Below are 21842 nucleotides of genomic sequence, written 5' to 3' on the forward strand. Positions count from 1 at the left end.
TTAGTCTCTCTACTAATATTTTTTTAAACAGATTTTTCTTTTTACTTTTGAACCGTGACTGGACCACCAGTGAAGACTCATTTTAGTCCCTCACAAAAAAGGGAGAGTCCAAATTAGTCTCTGAGAAAAAAAATCTCTATTTAATCTCTTACAAAATTTAACTGAGCCATGGTAGTCCCTCTTTCAATATTTTTTTCAAACGATTTTTTCGTATTTTTAAACTATGACTGGACTTGACAAGATAGACCTGCTTTCAGAAATCGAGTACGGTTGAGTTCCTTTGCACATGATCTTCAGAGTCTAAGTTTCCACCAGAAGTTGGGTTCCCTAGATGTGAGACATTAAAATCTTATCATTCAGAATTTGAGTCATCATATTCTGGTCTTTCATAATCTGAGTCTCAAGCTTCTCTTCATATGTTCCTATCAGAGTAAGAGTCCGGTAAATTCTTTAACTAATGATCCTGCACACTTGAACATATGTTAGCGTACCTAATTGTTTATTAAATATTTTGTTATCATCAAAACCTAAGTGATATGGTATAAACCAATTTTCCTCCAACATACCATGTGTATTATTTTCGTCACAAGTATTATTTACAAAAGGAAGAAATTATCCTAAATCACCTTAGTAACAAAATTAAATCTTCCTAAAAGATCATTAACAACTAAAACAATAACGACACCTAATACACAAGAATTCATAACAACAAAAACCATAGTAACCCACTCATAAGCCTGATAATAAACCAAACAAAGAAAAGAGCGTCGTGGTATCGCGGTGATTTATCTACAATTCCTTCATAGATAATTTCAATACAACAGTCGTAAAATAGGAGTACAGTTACAATTTTTAAAAAAATCGATTTGAAAAAATACTAAAAGAGAGACTAATATGACTTGATTAAATTTTGTAAGAGATTAAATATATACCTTTTTTTTAAGGACTAATTTGGACTCTTCCTTTTTTAATTAGGGACTAAAATGACTCTTTATTAGTAGTCCAGTCACGGTTCAAAAGTAAGAAAAAAATCGATTATAAAAAATGTTAGTTGAGGGACTAACATGGTTCGGTTAAATTTTGTAAGAGATTTAATAGGAATTTTTTTTCTCAGGGACTAATCTGACCTCTACAATTTTTGCGAGAGACTAAAATGGGACTTCACTCATTTTACTACTACTAAAATTAAATTAGTTTTTATATTTTAATATGATGCTTATGGTAATTTAATTTAATTTAAATTTTTTCTAAATATAATAATTCATATTTTTATTAGAATAAAAATAATTACATATAAAATGAAATTTTAGTCATGCCAAGCAATGCCACATCATTAATTCAATTGATTCATCATAAGAAATGACACTAAAAAAGATTAAAGAACTAAAATTATAAAAATAAAAAACCAAAATAGGAGGACGATATAGGTAAATGAACTAAAATTACAATTAAGCTAAAATTTTGTTGATGGATTAGAAGAAAAGGTAGATATCATGAAAGTTGAATGAGAAAATGGTTTGGCAAATGGTATGTAAAAGCCAAATGCTACTTTTGGAAAGGTCTAAGGTGGTTTTTGTGGGCCTTATTAGGTGGATAGCTAGGGTTAACCACTACTGTGTAGATTTTGAATTGCAAGAAAGTTATGACTTTTTTTTTTAAAATGAAGCTATGACTTTAAAAATAATTCATATAAAGTATAATGTGTTTAATGATTTTATATTTACCTTTCATTGGGGTAATTTTGTTAGAGTAACAATATAAACAGTGCTATCTCCATTTTTTATTATGAGTTGTTTTGGACATTTTACATATATTAAAAAAAATTATTATATAAAAATGAGAAACTATAAAGATTTTTACAATATTGTCCTTCATAAATAATATGTGAAAGATAAATTTATATAATTGATAGGAGAGAAAATAATAACTATTTAAGAATATAATAAGAAAAATATCATTAATTATTTATTAGAATTGTAAAATAACTTATATTTAAATACAATTATTTTTAAAACGAGTTATAATAAAAAACAGATGGAGTATATATTATTTGTCCCATTAAATAGGGTGGAAATAGATCTAACCAAGTAACGCAACTCTACAGCCTAGTCTATTCTAACTCCTATCATTAATTTTATTATACTATTCTATTGTATATTATACTTTGAATTAAAAAAAAAAACTAAAATTTAATTTTCTAAAAGAAAATTATGAAAATAGATTTAAAAATATGTTATAAACAATGACATATGTTTTGATAAGATTTTCAAAACAAATAGTCTTAAAATACGCATGCTTTTAAATAGTAGTAGATAAGTAAATTTAAACAAAATTTTAATATCATTGATCTTTTAGATTTTAGATTTTGATTAAACTATTTATTATTTAAATATGTTCAGATAAAATAGGTTTTTAAGTAAGTTAATAGGTCACAGGCCAGCCAGACTTATGATAAGCTACAGGCCATCAGACTCAGGCTTTTATATTTTTAGCAGGTAGATTTAAGCTTGACACAATCTATCTCGGCCTAACCTACTCCATTCCTACCATTAATTTAACTAGGTTGTTAAATGTGAAGGGACGTTAAAGCCAATCGCACAAGTTTGAATATGCGGTATCACACTTATTCATCTTTAAGAAGTGAAATTTCAGCCATTAAACTACTAGATCAAATTAAAAAAAGTTATATACACATTTTATATCTTTTATTTTTTTTCAATGAAATAATTATTAGTAGCGACTAAAACTATAAAACCAACGGACTTTTGAAATTATAGTATTAGGGATGTTATTGAAGCAGAGCGGGGGAAAGAGGCGGGGATGCATCTCTATCATATGTTTCTCCACTCTCAAATCTATTCTCTATCTCTACTTCGGATCTCCAACACATGATATTTTATTTTAGATCCTCCGCGGATCCTCGAGAACTTTTATAAACAAAAAATAAATTCTAACTTTTTATTAAATTAATTTAAAATTTAAAAAATTAACAACAAAAAATTAAAAAATTAAGCATTTATGATAAAGCTATTATTTTAATAATACTCAATTTATTCTTATGAGATTTATAATCACAAAATCTTCAAATTTAAAAATTTAAATAATCATCTAAATATTTATCATTTACTAAATATAGATTATAATTTTGCTCTTAAATAAATCATATAAAATTGAAAAAAAATCTATGTTTAAGTTTATATATTAATTAAGAAAATTATAGTATTTTAGACGGAGATGAGACTCTGCAAAATGAAAGATAAGTTCATCGTGCTCATTCCTAAAGTATCTTCGAAGGAACTAAGTTCCCTCATCTTTATAACTCCAAACAGGACAATCCTTACGGATATCGCTACTAGTACTAACAGATAGAAAGATTAGTGATTTCTTATATTATTAGTGATATCCTGGTCTGTTGATGGTAGATCTGACATTCAAAACAGATTAGTGATTTCTTATATTGTTAGTGATATCCTGGTCTGTTGATGGTAGATCTGGCATTCAGAACTCTAGTTGGTGGGCCTACTAGTTATTTTAACGTGGTCTGAGTTCCTTCTTTGTAGGGTTTTGCTTCTTTTTTATTTGTTTTTCCAGGTTTTTTGTTGGTAGTTTCCCCTTCTTATGGATATTGTTTCTTTAGCCTTTGCTTGCACTACAAGAAAAAGGTGGTTTAGCTAGGGGTTAAAGCCTCACAACTGTAAAAAAAAAAAAAACCCACAAAACATAAATTAGCACTTAAGAAGGGCATCGCAAATTATTTGCATGGGGAGTTCCACCTCACTAAATTTGCTTAAGGCTAATCCCCTCGCAAATTGAAAATTTATAATTTGCAGATTAGACGTAGGCACAATAGGCGCAGAGCTGGGGTTAAGCCCCTAGCAAATTTTTGTTTTATGAAATTTGTGAGGGGTTAAGCCCCTAATAAATTGCATATTGTCATATTAAAAAATTATAATTATAATTATATAATTATATAAATATATATTATAATATAGAAAAATTTGTATTAAAAAATAATTGAATATATTTAAATCATTTTTAAACTGATATATACTATTATTTTTATACTGTTTTATAATATTATTTTTTTAAAAATAATATTGTTTTGAATGATAGTTTTTATTATTTAAAAACAATCTTTTTCAATATTTTTTAAACTAATAAAATTTTAAATATATTATATAGCACCCAATAACACCCAAAAATAATAAAATACAAACACAACATATTATACAAAACAATATCGGTAAAAATTTAAACAAAAAAAATTATACAAATACACATTTAATATTATACAATACTCAATTAAGCAAATATGAGTATAAATTTCAAAAAAAAAAAGGGAAAAAAATATACCGTGGATGAACACATCATTTACTTGAGAGAAGAGAAGAAGAAATGAAATAAGAAGATTAAATGAATTGAGAAAAAAAATTGTTAGTTATATATTAATAGAACAATTTGTTAGGAGACTCCCCACACCATTTTGTTTGGGGCAGCCCCTCATAAAATGGAATATCACTTTTTGAGAGCAACTTTTCTTGCATGCCTGCACACGTGATGAGACATGAGCCTGACACAACTACCATGGGCTGGCACTTTGCTAGGGGTATCCCCTCACCATTTCAAAGGTCTCTTTTAGTGACATGTATCCCCTCGCAAAATGCACATTGGATATCATTTTAAAATTTAAAATTTCCCTCTTTTTATTTTGTGAGGGGTATCCCCTCACCAATTATTTTTAAATTTTTTTTTTTTGATTTGTGCTTTGCGAGGGATTATCTCCAAACAATGTCAAAATTTAGTGAGAGGTTAATCACCCCATATAATCCCCTAGCCAATCAAGTTTTTTCTTGTAGTGTTAGTACTGCTTGTGTGATCAAACTCAGTTTGTTGTGTATATATATATATATATATATATATATATATATATATATATATATATATATATATATATATACACAACTCTTAAAAAGGTTACTAGATAGAAGTTGATATATATGATTTATTATTGGCGATTAAAATAAAGATTTATGAGGGCTAAGACTTATTTGATATCTAAATTAATGGTTTAAACTAACCACTTTCCTTCCAATCAAGCAGCAAGACACACTATATATACCATAACCCAAACAACGATTTCTTACACACCAAATATCATCCTTTAATTAATTATTCCTTTTATTACTCTGCAAGCTAATTAGCTACTACTACTAGTACGTGCTTCTTATCAACACTAATGTTTTTTAAATTACATCACATATATTAAATTTCTTCTTTCTGCAGTTAAGATGGTGACAGTTAATGATATCCGCCAAGCACACAGAGCTGAAGGCACTGCCACTGTGTTAGCAATCGGCACTGCAACACCTCAAAATTGTGTGGATCAGACTACATATCCGGATTTCTACTTCCGTATCACAAACAATGAACACAACATAGAGCTCAAAGAAAAATTCAAGCGCATATGTAAGATATCTACATGTATTTTGAGTTTAGATTTTATATACATTGTTAGCATATAAATTTTATATTTTGTGTTTTTAATGATTTGGTAGTTACAAACGGCATATTATTTTTTTCAGGTGAAAAATCTATGATTAAGAAGAGATACCTGCATTTAACAGAAGATATTTTGAAGAAAAATCCAAGTTTCTGTGAATACATGGCACCTTCATTGGATGCCAAACAAGAGATCCTAGTTGAGGAAATACCAAAGCTAGGAAAAGAGGCTGCAACAAAGGCTATCAAGGAATGGGGTCAACCTAAATCCAAGATTACTCATCTCATCTTTTGCACTTCAAGTGGTGTGGATATGCCTGGTGCTGACTATCAGCTCACAAAGCTTTTAGGCCTAAGCCCAGATGTAAAGCGTTATATGATATACCAACAAGGCTGTTTTGCTGGTGCAATGGGACTTAGTTTAGCTAAGGATTTGACCGAGAACAACAAAGATTCTCGTGCGTTGTTGGTTTGTTCGGAGATGAGAATATTAACTTTCTCTGGACCTAGTGATGCTAATGTTGAAGGTCTTGTGGGACAGGCATTGTTTGGAGATGGTGCGGCAGCTGTGATTATTGGTTCTGATCCATTGCCAGAAGTTGAGAAGCCTTTGTTTGAATTGGCATGGACTGCACAAACCATCCTTCCAGATAGCGGAGGATCTATTAAAGGTGAGATTCGTGAAGTAGGAATGATATTACATCTCCTCAAGGATGTTCCTGACCATATTTCAAAACACATTGAAAAAGCTCTTGTTAAGGCCTTTCAACCTTTGAATATCTCGGATTACAATTCCATTTTTTGGATTGCACACCCGGGTGGACGCGCCATTCTTGACCGAGTTGAAGCAAAATTAGGCTTAAAGCCAGAGAAAATGCAAACCACTAGATATATACTAAGCAACTATGGTAACATGTCAAGCGCGTCTGTACTATTCATCATGGATGAGATGAGGAGGAAATCAAAAGAAGAAGGCCTTGCCACAACAGGTGAGGGACTTGAATGGGGTGTGCTTTTTGGATTTGGACCTGGACTTACTGTCGAGACTGTTTTGCTCCGTAGTGTGGCCATTTAAATCCGCACATGTTACTTGGAAAACAAGTTTCTTTTCCACATGCCCTTTTCTTTTGTATCAATAAGTGAATGTAATACTTATGTGTTTCCCCTAAGTTGTTGGTCATTCACATTCCCATGTTTCATCTATCTAGAATTAATCATGGTTATCGGTGTGTTATGTAAAACTTTGATTTTCTATTATCTAATAAAACCTTCGTTTACATTCGGCTTTTAGAACCTAGCTTTGAGCGACACAATTGTCACAACCTAACTAAATGCATCTTACAATTGTGATGTCTTTTGAAGATCTTTGTTTTCTAGCTCTCGCAGATCAAGGCTGAATGCATCTTGCCAGTAAATTTTTATTTGGGTGCTGCTTCAGAGAATTGATTAGGATTGGCATTGCTTTAGTTTTAGTAAAAAAAAATTGGTTTAATTGTGAGACTGCGTGTTGATTTAGTTTGAATTAGGTGAATTTTATGCTGCTATCTGTTTTAGCAGTTTGATATACACTTGAATATTCTTTTTTCTCTTTGGAAACAATAATATTGATATATTGAACTAATAGTCCCATACCAATAGGTGCAAGGCGATCGTAAAAGGGATCCAGCCCACGACAAATCAACGCAACAAAAGCACTCTATCACCATATTAATCCATAAGTAAATAAGCTATGTGAGTTATCGTATTGAGTCTAGCCCAATATCAATAAGTAATGCTATAAATTTTCTCTATGTTGGTATTTGCTATGGTTTTTCAAAAGACTATATCATTCCTATACCTCCAACTTTCGTAAGCAGTTTCCGCAAGAGCCATTTTAAAAAGCTTAGCTTTCCACATTTTGCCTCTACTAGCTTCCGTCACCCAAGTAATTTCCTTATTCCACTCATCAAGCGTCTGCTGCAAACCCATCCAATTAATAACTGCTTGCCATATATGATGGATGCCAACACAGGTGAAAAACAGATGACTTTGACTCTCCTTTTGGTTACACATTGAACAATTATCATCATTAATCAGTCCAAATCTAAATCTAAGCATCCTGTCCTTGGTTGCCAATCTTCCATGGCAAGCCACCCATAAAGTGAAGAGGACCCTAGGTCCCGCAAAGTTATTAAAGAACACTTTCCTCCAATTCACCTTGATCCTGTCACCCTTTAGTGCCTCATATATTCTTTTTTCTATCTTTTGCGTTTCTTATGCTTAAAATAAATTCTTTTGTTATATTATTTTTCTTATTTTAAAAATATTATGATTAGTTGACAGAATGCGCAAGAACATCTAATATAGATTAAAGTATAAGGTCTTAATTTCATTAATATTATTTTTTATATACCAAATTGTAATAACTATTAGAAACTCACACACACAACTATGAGTATCAAAGTTCGAACTATGCGACACTTAACATAGCAATATCGACTTTTTCTAGCTGAGGTAGGATTTTAGAAATGTCTTTGATTAATATTCTACTATACACATGAATGGTTTTTGTTTTATTTTTGCATCATTGCATGTATTTTATCATTAATTGCTTGGGAACAAGAAATGATTAAAAATAGGGGATTTGATTAGTGGTATTTATTGCTTTTCAAATCAAATACATTTTATCATTAATTTCTGGTCGTTTGATCTCTATTTTGTATGTTTTAGTTTGATCTCTATTTTGTATGTGTTAGTTTTGTATCTATGTTTTTCTTCACTTTTTAGGTGTTTCTAATGAAAAGGCCAAGGCAAGATAAGTTGGAGCTAAACCGGGAAAAATATGTGAAGACTGCAAAACAAGAGGCGCCCATAAGAAGGTCATCCAACTACAGCCTGACTACAACACCTGCTACGAGCCGTAATGGCTTCATACCCTCCCCTATCGTTTTGTGGAAGTCAGTACAAAACTCAGGGAGCACTAAGGCCTGCTCATACCGGTTGCTACGACCATAGTAAGCCAAGACGTCATTGACACTACAATAAATAACACTTTTAACCTCAGACGCGAAATGCGTTTTACCTCAGCTAAAGTAGCGAGGTAACAAGGGCCGAAGGGCGTCATGAAAAGTTTCCACTTAACACCTCGGTGATTAAAAAATTGAGTGGTATAGTTATATGCACATGGGTTCTAACCCCATCAACTGCACTTTTATTATTTTCAAAAATAGCATATGTTTTATCTCGATTTATGAAAAAAAATCGAGGGGTATGATATTTTTTAAAGTTGTTATATTGTTTATCCAGAATATTAAAATTAAAATAAAGTCAAATTCCCTAGAGTTCAAGATAAAAATTTGATTCTCTAGGGATTTAGATAAAAACCAAATTTCCTCAAGATTTAGACTTTAGATCTTCGAATTATTGAATCTTAGGGAAGATCTTCTGTTGTATATGATGAAAAAAAGGGTAAGATAATTAATATCAAAAATCAAATCATTTTCTATTCGAATAAATGTTTAAGAAAATAAACCTTGAACCCATAATTTTTTTTGCTCTTGCAATCTATTATAGAGAACTTTTCTAAGCGTCCTTAGGTTTCAAGCGCTCAATATGCTTCATTTAGGTTAGATTTTCAATATTCAGCATGCTTTTATAATGGAAGTCCCTTAAGTTTCATGCAGATCACTAATGACAGCATCTTAAACGGTGATAATCATTAAATGGACGTCAAATATTTGTTAAGGCCGATGTATATAGTATAGAAAAAAATGCATAACTATCACCTCGGTCATGACAAATCATAGAGGTGAATGTGTATTTTATTTTATTTTTTAATTACATTGTTTTTATATAATACTAAAAATACATTGCATGCAACAAAACTTCGATGATATTAAGATTTATATGCTAGAGGTCTCATGCAAAATGGTAGAGATTTGTTTTCAAGGCCAATGAAATTTTTTATTTTCTGCACTTGCAATCCATCCCAGAGATAAGATGTAGCGACGGTAAATATTTCCTCTCTTTGGAGCAGCCTCATATTATTAAGGATTATGGTAAAATCTATTTAACAAGTGTTTTTATAGTAAAATATGATTATTATGCTCCTCGGTTTAACTATAAAATTAAGGTAAATTATCATCTCCTTTAAACTATTACCTCAATTTTGGATTAAAACCGGGGTGACTGATTCATTTTTTTAAAATATTACATTGTTTACACAGAATATTAAGATAAATTGTTTACAACAAATATTTTCAAAGGTTAAGCTCTCTTCTTTGTATAAGTTGAGGCTCCCTTTTTTGTTTAAGTTCCAACTTCTAAAAGAATGATGCTAGAATGTCAGAACTTTGCATTTAAATTAATCATTTTTTAGCAGTCTGTTTGTTTGAAGAGAGAGGAGTACACGAATCTTTGAAGCGAGAATGATTTTCTGCACTTGCAATCTATCAAATGAGCAAAAATACAACAACAACAACAAAAACTCCATTATGTGAGATAGATTGCAATGGCAGAAAAAATATTTTGTTCTAGATAGAAGAACATTGAAGATTTTTCTCTCTTGGAATCTATCCAAAACTACAATTTTTTTGTGCAACAGAATAATACATCAAAATATAGTACATCAAAATAGTGATATGTCTACTCAATATTATATAGTACATCAAAATAATGTCATATACATCATCCAAATAGTCATATGTCATATACATAATAAAAAATAGTACATAAATATAATCAAACTACAGACATCAAAATAATCAGCAATGTCACTATTGTGTGTCCCAGACAACATCTGCATCCCCTCCTCTACGTATACCACATCCTCTATTGCCTCTTCTGCCTCTACTATCTAAAATCCCACTCGTCATGGCGCGATGTCTGTGGTACATCAGTTCCCCTGAGCCACCTCCATAATGGCATCCAGTATACACATGGCATCAGACCTTTCATGGAAGAAACCTCCCTCAATGCCTTCCCGTCCTATCTTAACTATCTGATGACAGCGAGGAAACACTCCATGAGTGTGGTTCGACTGAGATTTTTTCTCCTGTAATATCTCCTAATGAGCTAGTCTGGGAAGTGATCCCTTTGTAGAGGGGCCATATAGGGGTTTGAGACAGTAAAGAATCGCATGATGTATTCATCGACGCACCTCCAGTCTCTCTCTGCTCTGTTCACCCAAGGCTCTCCAAAACCATGTGGTTCTGATAGTCATCAGAGATGTCATCTATTTTCCTGCGGGTCAAGCCGAGATGAGTAGAGACAGAGGGTTGGTGGGATATCGTCTGACAGTAGCCGAATTGTCGCATAACGTGCTCCGGAAGTTATGGAACAGTGACGGTCGAACTACATGCCAACCATCTAGATAATAGTGCAATGTCATCAAATGGACATGTCCCACGGTGAGCAGAGTAGGCGTTGTAGCAGGTGTCCTCAGTAACTATAATGTCTAGATAGACTCTGTAAGGCTCCATCGCCAGGCTCCCTCTGAGGAGAATGAAGGAACGAGCACGTGGGCAATCTTCGATGTACTCTTGCACAGATCCTCAACCAATGATTATCGGGAAGTGATGTAATATCATCCCCTGGAATGAAAAGAATAATGGGATCAAACATTATTACGAATATAGAATGAAAAGTAGTGAAAAAAAGTAGACGGATATAAGAATGTTACCACTAATAGTGAACAACTGCATGCAGCAATCCTAGTCTTCCACATGCATCTTTCTCCTAGTCTCGAATAGGTGTACGCCAACGTTGTTGCTCCCCGATTATAATCATGGATCCGTGTGGGATCCAAAAAGTACCTGAGGTAAACAACATCCGTATACGTTGAGCTCGTGTCCACAAACAGCTGAGTGCTGATCAAATATAGAAAGAAACACCTCAGCACATGTTGTCTGTGTATCTCCATGTTAACCCACATTTTGTGAGTTAATACATGTCTTTTCTTAGTATTTAATTTAGTGACATTTTTATGATTGTGTGTTAGTTTATTTGGTTATTTGTTGTTTTTTAGGGGGGGGGGTACATTAGGTGCTCCCATTTGTTAGTTTAATGATTATTTTGCGTGCAGGAGTTAGCAAACAGGCAAGCTGAGTCACGACTGGGCAAATTAGAAGCTGAGCTAGGAGTAAAAAAGAATAAGTTATAAAGGAATAACAAGCTCACATGGAAAATAAGAAGCAGGGAAATAGGAGGAAGTACTGAATGGAGGGAAAAAGGACTCAAAGGTACTGAAAAATATAGTGGAATTCAAATTCATAGTGGGAGCTTGCAATGCTAAAAAGCAAAAATCTGGTGCCAAAAGACTCTGCGCGTCGCCTACACCTGTTGTTTCAGACTATGCAGTTCGCCTTGTCCCCTCTGCCTTTTGGTAGTACAATTATTCCCTTTGTCTTGCTTGGAACGTTGTTGATTGCATTGGGCTGGGTGATATTATTGATCCTAGGCCTATGATCCGAGACAGAGGAGAAAAACCCTAAATCCTTGGCGTATAAAAGGAGCTTAAAACAACATTGAAGAGAGTTCAGACATTTAAAACAACATTGAGGAGAAAAACCCTAAATCCTTAGGTTATTATCTTTTATGCATTTTCTTGTCCTAAGATGTTTCTTTTAAGAACCATGTTTATGGTCTGTACTCAGCTCACTATGAGCTAAACTTCTTTTAGTATTATGGGAAGTTAATGTTATAAGTGTGTTTATGTTATATGTTTGTGTGAATAGTGCATGCTTTAGCATGTGTTTATAACTCTAACGTTTATTTCTTTGATTGATCACCTTAGAAATAGGTAAAAGCTTATTGTTATGAGAGATCCAACCACAAGTGGATTTCATGAGTAAAAATGGTTAAAAGAGTATAATAGAGACATTTACTTGAATTAGTTCCGTAGACATAAGAAATTACAACCATTAAGGAAGATCAGAACTTTTAATAGACATGTATTACGGTTACAAGAGAATTTTAGAGATTTTTTCCTTACCCTTCTATGTATGCTACTGATTGATGTAGAGATACACCTTTAGATTCTTCTGACCATGCATGTCATGAAATTACACATCATTAACACATGAACACACCATACTATGTTAACAAATCATATCTCAACTATATTTCTCTCATTACTTTTACAACATCTTATTCTCTTTACCTTATTTGCATTTTTTTATGAAAACTTGATCTGGCACCATCATCTGTTTTTATTTTTATCTACTTATGCTTAAAGTGAAAGAATGGTTTTAATGCAAAGTCATATCTAAGTAGTACACTCCTTGTGGGTACGATACTCTTATAATTATTACTTGTTGCAATCAAAACATGTATACTAGCATGTGACACCTTTGAGAAGCTAACAAGTTTTTGGCGCCGTTGTCGAGGAGTTGTTTCTACATTTCTGATTTTGTATTTAATTCTATTTATTTTCATTTTAAGCATTTGTGTTTTTGACATTCTGTTGTAGTTTGGTGTCCGGACAGGTGTAAGCTATAGCATGCTCAGATCGTCATGCCATATTTAGAGTGGATTTTCTGAACCTGAAAGAACATTCAGGGCGCTAAGAAGACAAAGACGTGCTAGACATATCCCAGACATATCGTGTAAGCTATAGCATGCTCAGATCGTCATGCCATATTTAGAGTGGATTTTCTGAACCTGAAAGAACATTCAGGGCGCTAAGAAGACAAAGACGTGCTAGACATATCCCAGACATATCGGTAGAAGTTAATCTGGCAGATATTGATCCACACCCACCAGTACAAGAAGGTTCAGACAAGGAGGAACAGATCCCATTCAGGACAGAGAACAATGACATTATTGGTATTGCCAATGACTGGGCAAGGAACATCAGAGACTATGTTATTTTTGACCCGACATCAATGAATACTAGCATTGTCTTGCCAGAGACCACCGCAGCTCAATTTGAATTCAAACCAATGATGCTCCAAATGTTGCAGACTAGTGGCCAATATTTTGGATCTCCTAATGAAAACCCTCATCTGCACTTGAGGTAGTTTCTGGATGTAGTTAGAAACTTCAAGATTCCAGGCGTGACTAATGACGCCTTCAGGCTCAGACTGTTTCCTTACTCTCTAAGGGATAGAGCCAAAAGTTGGTTAAAATCCTTGGATCCAAATTCCATCGCCACATGGAATGACTTGGCTGAGAAGTTCTTAGCTAAGTATTTTCCTCCTTCCAAGAATGCAAATATGAGAAATGAGATTACCTCATTTAGGCGAGGAGACAACGAATCGCTTTTTGATGCTTGGGAAAGATTTAAGGAGTTACTTAGGCAATGCCCTCACCATGGCATCCCTATTTGCATCCAACTCGGGACATTCTACAATGGGCTAGTTCCTTCTTCGAGGAACATGCTTGATGCATCTAGTGGAGGAGCGTTATTGTCTAAATCCTGTGAAGAGGGATATCATTTGATTGAAAGTATTACTGCAATACTTATCAATGGTCTGTTTCATGAGCCAATGTGAGCACAAATCAGAAGAGAATTATTAGAGTTCACAAAGTCATCGAGGCTACTGCCCTTGCTACACAAGTGGCACAAATTCACCAAATGATAAAGAACTTGATGACTTCAGACACGTCAAAACTTGAACCATTGAAAGTACTGCAAATCCCGTCTTTGTAAATTATGTGGGCAACAACCCCTAGAGTAACTCCTACAATCCTGGATGGAGAAATCATCCTTATTTTTCATGGAGTAATAGTCAAGATCAATCGAGGCCTCAAGCTACCCAAGCCAATCAAGCCCCGCAAGTTCCTCCTGGTTTTGTGCGCCTGCTCAAGGAAATAAATAGCTGGAAAACATAATAAAATCATTCATTCAAGAGACAAAGAATCAGTTATTATCACAAGGAGTGAGTATCAAAAACCTAGAGAACCAAATGGGGAAAATTGCCACAGCTTTGAGTTCAAGACCACAGGGGGAACTCCCTAGCTCTACTGAAGCACCCACTATATATGGGGTGAAGAATGTAGAGACTTGCAAAGTTATTAATCTAAGAAGTGGAAAAGAATGTGAAACACCCCCACGCAAAGAAGCCGGGAACAGTGGAGCCCTGCCTCTTGGAGACAACACTGAAGAAGAAAAAGAAGAAGAAGAAGAAGAAGAAGAAGACGTACCTGCTGAGGAACCGACCTCAGTAGACACTATAGAAGATGGATCTGATCGAAGGAAGATGGCTGAATCAGCCAAGCAACCTCAAGTCAGGACCCCAGTAGTCAATGAAAAGAAATTTGTTCTAGAAAGGCCACCTCCTCCTTTTCCTCAAAGGATTAGGAAGGCAAAAAAGGAGCAACAATTTAGCAAGTTCATGGAAATACTCAAGCAACTTCACATCAACATACCTTTGATTGAAGTTATTGAACAAATGACAAATTACTCCAAGTTCATGAAGGAAATGCTTACTAAAAAGGAAGATATTGGGAGAATTCACCACTGTTGCACTTAATCAAGAATGTAGCCAATTGGTGCAAGGCAAGCTTCCCCCCAAGTTAAAATATCCTGGAAGTTTCACTATACCTTGTAACATTGGTGATTCATTCTGTGGGAAAGCACTATGTAACCTTGGGGCAAGCATTAATCTGACGCCCTTGTCCATGTTCAAGAAACTAGGGATAGGCGCAGCTAGGCCTACAACCATCACTCTGCAGATGGCAGACAGCAACATTTGCTATCCTCAAGGGAAGATTGAAGACGTCCTAGTCAGGGTTGATAGGTTTGTCTTTCTTGCTGACTTCATCATAATGGATTTTGATGCTGATGAAGACATTCCTATTCTATTGGGAAGACCTTTCCTTGCTACTGGAAGAACGTTGATTAATGTGGAGAAAGGTGAACTCACTATGAGGGTAAATGGTCTATAATTGGTGTTTAATATGCTAAATGCATTGCAATACCCGGAAGAAGAGGTTGCTGATTGTTCTATGATCTCTAGTTGGGACAGAATGGTTCACAAGAATTTGCTGAAGCCCACTGATGTTTTGACTCAAGAGTTAGGAAAAGTTAAATAAATATTACAAGAAGGAATCATTTATGGTCCAATGAATCAATCAGTTATGAATAAGGAACATATGGAAACATTTGATTTAAAGGTTGGCCAAAGGCCAAATTCACCATCCATAGAGGTTCCTCCTGAGTTGGAACTGAAGCAACTTCCTACCCATCTTCAGTATGAATTTTTGGAGACAGGACAAAAGTTACCTGTGATTGTGGCAGCAAACTTGGTTGAAGAATAGAAGAACCAACTGATGGAAGTTTTAAAGAAGCGTAAAAGAGTTATTGCTTGGCAGATTGCAGACATAAAAGGGATCAGCCCTATTGTTTGCATGCACAAAATTCTTCTAGAAGAAAATGGCAACAATAGTATAGAAAGTCAAAAGAGGCTAAATCCCATTATGAATGATGTATTCAAGAAAGAAATCATCAAATGGCTCGACGCATGGATCATCTATCCCATCTCTGATAGCGTCTGGGTTAGTCTTGTTCTATGTGTACCAAAGAAGGGAGGTGTGACAGTGATCAGCAATGAAAAGAATGAGTTTATTCCCACAAGAATAGTCACTGGATGGAGAATTTGCATGGACTATATGAAGCTGAATAAAGCCATAAGGAGGATCATTTTCCTTTACCCTTCATTGATCAAATGTTGGATATAATGGCGGGAAAGAAGTACTATTGCTTCTTAGATGGCTACTCGGGCTACAACCAAATATCCATTGCACCCGAAGATCAAGAGAAGACAACATTTACTTGTCCTATGTCACCATTTCTTTTAGGAGGATGCCTTTTGGATTATGCAATGCACCAGCTACTTTCCAAAGGTGCATGATGGCTATCTTTTCTGATATTATTAAAAGTTCCATGGAAGTGTTCATAGATAACTTTTCTGTCTTTGGGGAGTTATTTAGAGTTGCTTGGAAAATCTGGATACAATCCTGACAAAGTATGAAGAAACTAATTTGGTGTTAAACTGTGAGAAGTGTCATTTCATGGTGAAAGAAGGAATTGTGCTAGGGCATAAAATTTTAAAAGATGGTTTGGAAGTCGATCAAGCCAAGATAAAAGTGATTAAGAAGCTGCCCCCTCCACTAAATATAAAGGGTACTATAAGCATTTTGGGACATGCTGGCTTAAATAGAAAGTTTATCAAGGATTTTTCAAAAACCACCAAACCACTTTACCAATTGCTGCAACATGATGTGCCCTTCGTATTCAGTAAGGAGTGTTTGAGTTCTTTCAATTTGCTAAAAAAGGCTCTAGTTTCTTCCCCAATAATGAAGGCTCTAGACTGGACGAAACCATTTGAATTGATGTGTGATGCAAGTGATTTTGCAATTGGCGTTGTACTTGGTCAGAGGCACGAAAAAGTGTTTCATACTATATACTACGCTAGAAGAACCTTGATTCAAGCTCAAATCAACTATACAACCACTGAAAAGGAGCTGCTAGTTGTAGTATTTGATTTTGACAAGTTCAGATCTTACTTGGTGGGGACCAAAGTTATAGTGTATACTAATCACACAGCAATTAAGTACCTCATTGCTAAGAAAGATGCCAAGCCGAGACTTATCAGATGGGTACTATTGCTGCAAGAGTTTGATCTTGAGATACGAGATAAGAAAGGAGTTGAGAACCTGGTAGTTGATCATTTGTCAAGGCTACTAGAAGATGTCCATGATAGAGAATTTGAAGAGATTCATGAGATGTTCCCTAGTGAGAAGCTTTTGATGATAACTGACGGAGTGACTCCATGGTATGCTGACATTGTCAACTACTTGGTAAGTGGAGTCGTGCCACCTGAGTTCAGCTCTCAATAGAGGAAGAGGTTCTTTCACATGACACGAAGCTATTTTTTGGATGAACGCTTCTTATTCAATAAGTGTGTTGATCAGTTACTAAGAACATATGTAGATCAACCAGAGGAAAGACAGATCTTGTCCGCCTGCCATGAGGCACCATATGGAGGACACTTTGGAGGAGGCAAAACAGCAGCCAAGACTCTACAATCAGGTTATTTCAGGCCCTCTCTTTTTAAGCATGCCCATGATTTTGTTAGCAAATGTGATAGATGCTAAAGAGTAGGAAACATCTCCATGAGGCAAGAAATGCCCTTAACAAATATTTTGGAAATTGAGATTTTTGATGTATGGGGCATTGACTTCATAGGAATGTTTCCTCCCTCTTTTGGTAATTTGTACATATTAGTAGTTGTAGATTATGTGTCCAAATGGATAGAGGTAGTAGCAACTCCCACTAATGACGCTAGGGTTGTGACCAAATATTTGGTAAGAACATTTTGACAAGACATGGCACACCTAGAGTGATCATTAGTGATGAAGGAACCCATTTTTGCAATAAAATCTTTGATGACTTAATGGAAAAATATGGGGTGAAACACAAAGTTGCTACAGCCTATCACCCATAATGCAGTGGGCAAGCTGAAATCTCCAATAGGGAGATAAAAAAGAATTCTGGAAAAAGTAATGAACCCTTCTAGGAAGGACTAGGCTAGGCATTTAGATGATGCCTTGTGGGCTTACATAACTGCTTTTAATACACCCATAGAAATGTCTCCCTATAGACTTGTCTACGGCAAGGCTTATCGTCTTCCTATTGAGTTGGAACATAAAACTTATTGGGCAGCCAAAACTCTTAATAATGAATTATTTAAAGCTGGCCAAGCTAGGATGTTACAATTCATTGAGCTAGAAGAACATAGATTATTTTCATATAAGAATTCTGAATTGTATAAAGAGAAGACCAAGAAATGGCATGACAGAAAGTTCCTAAAAAGATAGTTGAAAGAAGGACAACTTGTTCTCTTGTTTATATCTAGGTTAAAGCTATTCCCATGAAAGCTTAAATCTAGGTGGTTCGGCCCCTTCGAATTAATTAAAGTTTATCCTCATGGGGTTGTGGATCTTTTGAATGAGAAAACAAGCAAATCCTTCAAGGTTAATGGTCAATGAATAAAGATGTATCATGGTGAGTCCTTGGAGAATGAGAGAATCACCATTGATTTGCTGGAATCTTTCTGATTTGTGTCTAAAGTCAGGATATAAGACTCTAAAGTAGCGCTACTGGGAGGCAACCCAGATTAATTTTTGTCTTTTAGTTTGTGTTATTTTTCCAGATAATTGATTAAAGATAGAAAGTGGTGAAGAGTCGCAGATCTGTGATGTCATGCCTTTCTGGCCTGGAAGAAGTTACAAGAGAAAAGACAGGAGGTTGGAATGCTAAGTCTTTAAAGTTTAGCATAAGAAAAATAAATACTTGGGACACGTGATTCAATGAGAGAGAAACCAAAAGGCCACGCGCGTGAAATTGTTCAGATGCCAGGTGACATCACTCGAGACAAAAGCATTAATTGCTTTGCAGTTTTTGGAAGATAATAATAACCTACCAAGTCCTTTTCCATGCCCTAGTCTGTCCGTACTCATTTGTCACTCATAATTTCAAATTTCTCCCTCAAGTGACACGTAACCCCACAACGGCTCCAACCTCGCCTATCTCCCAAAAAAAACACTTCACTACCCCACTTCCCTGTAACCTCTTATAATTTTTCTGTTTCCCCACAATCAATTTCTCACGTCTTTATCTCCATAAATCCCTAAAGCCACCTTCTCTCTCACAAATCATTTTCCCCAAATTACCATTCATTCTCAAAACCCTAAAAAGTGAAAGCTTTAGCCTCCTATGTCCGAACCAAAAATGTTGTTTGAAAGAGAACAAACCCAGTTGTTGATGTCTCTGATGAAGATGGAAGTGTCGCTGAAGCAACATTCACTAACGCTGAAGCAAGGATTAAGTTCATGAAGTACATCTCCAGTCGAGCAATCCTCTTTGGTACGAGGGTTCATTCTGAATCGTGAAGACGAAAACCTAGGCCTTCCTGAAGGCATTGGGTCATTGATTAAAGCGGAGAAATGGTCTAAATGGTGCAAGCAATCGGGTCCTTACAACACTTAAATGAAGTTATGGTGAGAGGTATAAGTTTCACTTATTATGAAGAAACCATCAATATGATGTTAGGAATGAAGACCCATGGTAGCTTATATCATGAAATTCTGGAGAGAGCGACTGAGGATGAATATGAATTTTTTATACAATCTCTTTGCAACGAGGGGACAACTTGGATAGAGTATTCTGGAGAGAAGACGATGGAGAGGATGGATTTAACACCAGATTCAAAGTCATAGTACCAATTTATCAAGCACTTTGTCAAGCCAACAACATACAACAAAACTGTCAACAAAGCTAGCTCTATGGCACTGCATCACAGCTGTAGAAGATGTCAATGTTGGAAAGATCGATGTTTAAGATGTTAGAACAAGATTTGTTCTGATCAATTATCTTAGTTTTGATGATAACAATAATATGAATTTTGCTCAAGATAATATGGTACTCTAATCCAATGCAATTTCCCTTTCAGGAAATATATAAAGAGTACGCATAATTCAGCGCTCAGAAGCTTTGTCTCAAAGGGTTCAGCATGCAACATCAGAACATGGTCTGGCAAGACATCAGAAGATGGTCGAAGCAGAATCAGAACATGGGTCTATGGAAGCATCAGAAGAACAAGAGAACAGAAGCACTGAAGTTCTGATGGTATCACGCTCAGAAGCACTTCAAGGTCAGAAGATCAGAAGATGCTATGCACCAAGCTGTTTGACTCTGATGATATTCAAACGTTGTATTCACAAACATCAGATCAGAAGAAAGTACAAGTGGCAGGCTACGCTGACTGACAAAAGGAACGTTAAAAGCTACTAAAGGCTACGTCAGTAGACACAGCGTGAACAAGGCTCGAGGTAGTTGACAAAAGCGTATAACATTAAATGCGATGCTGTACGGAACACGCAAAGCATTAAATGCATTCAACGGTCATCTTCTCCAACGCCTATAAATATGAAGTTCTGATGAGAAGCAAGGTTAACGATCCTGAACAATACAATTCAAATTAACTTGCTGAAACGCTGTTCAAATTCAAAGCTCAGAATCTTCATCTTCATCAAAGCTCACTACATTGCTTTTGTAATATATTAGTGAGATTAAGCTTAAACGATTTAGAGAAATATCACAGTTGTGATTATCGCTTTTAAGAAGCATTTGTAATACTCTTAGAATTGATTACATTAAGTTGTAAGGAACTAGAGTGATCGTGTTGATCAGAATACTCTAGGAAAGTCTTAGGAGTGAACTAAGCAGTTGTAACTAGAGTGATCGTGTTGATCAGTAGACTCTAGAAAAGTCTTAGAGGGTATCTAAGCAGTGTTCCTGGAGTGATCAGTGTGTGATCAGAAGACTCTGGAAGACTTAGTTGCTGACTAAGTGGAAAACCATTGTAATCCGTGCGATTAGTGGATTAAATCCTCAGTTGAGGTAAATCATCTCTGCGGGGGTGGACTGGAGTAGTTTAGTTAACAACGAACCAGGATAAAAATAACTGTGCAATTTATTTTTGTCTGTCAAGTTTTTAAAGCTACACTTATTCAAACCCCCCCTTTCTAAGTGTTTTTCTATCCTTCAATTGGCATCAGAGCGCCGGTTCTAAGGTGCAAGCACTTAACCGTGTTTAGAAAAGATTCAGGAAGAGAAAAACGCTTCAGTAAAAGATGGTTGATGAAAGTGAAAAATCTACACCTACACCTGCATCTACATCTGGCTCTGCTGAGCAATACAACGGTAACAATGGTTATACTAGACCGCCGGTATTTGATGGTGAAAACTTTGAATACTGGAAAGATAAACTGGAAAGTTACTTTCTGGGTCTAGATGGTGATCTATGGGATCTTCTGATGGATGGTTACAAACATCCTGTAAATGCCAGAGGCGTAAAGCTGAAAAGGCAAGAAATGGATGATGATCAGAAAAAGCTTTTCAGGAATCATCATAAATGCAGAACTGTTTTGCTGAATGCTATCTCTCATGCTGAGTATGAGAAGATATCTAACAGGGAAACGGCCTATGACATATATGAGTCCTTGAAAATGACTCATGAAGGAAATGCTCAAGTCAAGGAGACTAAAGCTCTAGCTTTAATCCAGAAGTATGAAGCCTTCAAGATGGAGGATGATGAAGACATTGAAAAGATGTTTTCAAGATTTCAAACTCTTACTGCTGGATTGAGAGTTCTTGACAAGGGATACACCAAGGCTGATCACGTAAAGAAGATCATCAGAAGCTTACCCAGAAGATGGGGTCCTATGGTGACTGCATTCAAGATTGCAAAGAATCTGAATGAAGTTTCTCTGGAAGAGCTTATCAGTGCCTTGAGAAGTCATGAAATAGAGCTGGACGCAAATGAGCCTCAAAAGAAAGGTAAGTCTATTGCATTAAA

At 35.2% G+C, this 21842-nt stretch overlaps 1 protein-coding gene and 1 non-coding gene across 2 annotated transcripts; one reads left to right on the forward strand and one right to left on the reverse strand.

The window, feature by feature from the left end:
- Positions 1–5151: 5151 nt before the first annotated feature.
- LOC131627141 (chalcone synthase 1A-like) lies at positions 5152–6786 on the forward strand. The gene is made up of 3 exons (XM_058897980.1): positions 5152–5213; positions 5284–5466; positions 5583–6786. Exons 2-3 carry the CDS (start codon positions 5289–5291, stop codon positions 6572–6574), a joined length of 1170 nt encoding a protein of 389 aa, XP_058753963.1. The 5' UTR covers positions 5152–5213; positions 5284–5288; the 3' UTR covers positions 6575–6786.
- A 6902-nt stretch (positions 6787–13688) lies between these two features.
- Positions 13689–13795, reverse strand: LOC131627150 (small nucleolar RNA R71). The gene has a single exon (XR_009291401.1). It is a non-coding gene; the product is annotated as a small nucleolar RNA R71 (small nucleolar RNA).
- Positions 13796–21842: the final 8047 nt, after the last annotated feature.

This window comes from Vicia villosa, unplaced genomic scaffold (genome assembly GCF_029867415.1).
Source record: "Vicia villosa cultivar HV-30 ecotype Madison, WI unplaced genomic scaffold, Vvil1.0 ctg.000349F_1_1, whole genome shotgun sequence".
Classification (NCBI taxonomy): Eukaryota; Viridiplantae; Streptophyta; class Magnoliopsida; order Fabales; family Fabaceae; genus Vicia; species Vicia villosa.

What these genes read in the sequence shown, in the direction of transcription:
- LOC131627141 (XM_058897980.1), top strand. Translation starts at nt 5,289, where the DNA reads ATGGTGACAGTTAATGATATCCGCCAAGCACACAGAGCTGAAGGCACT. An exon ending in AGAAAAATTCAAGCGCATAT is followed by an intron (nt 5,467 to 5,582) that starts GTAAGATATCTA and finishes TATTTTTTTCAG; the next exon opens with GTGAAAAATCTATGATTAAG.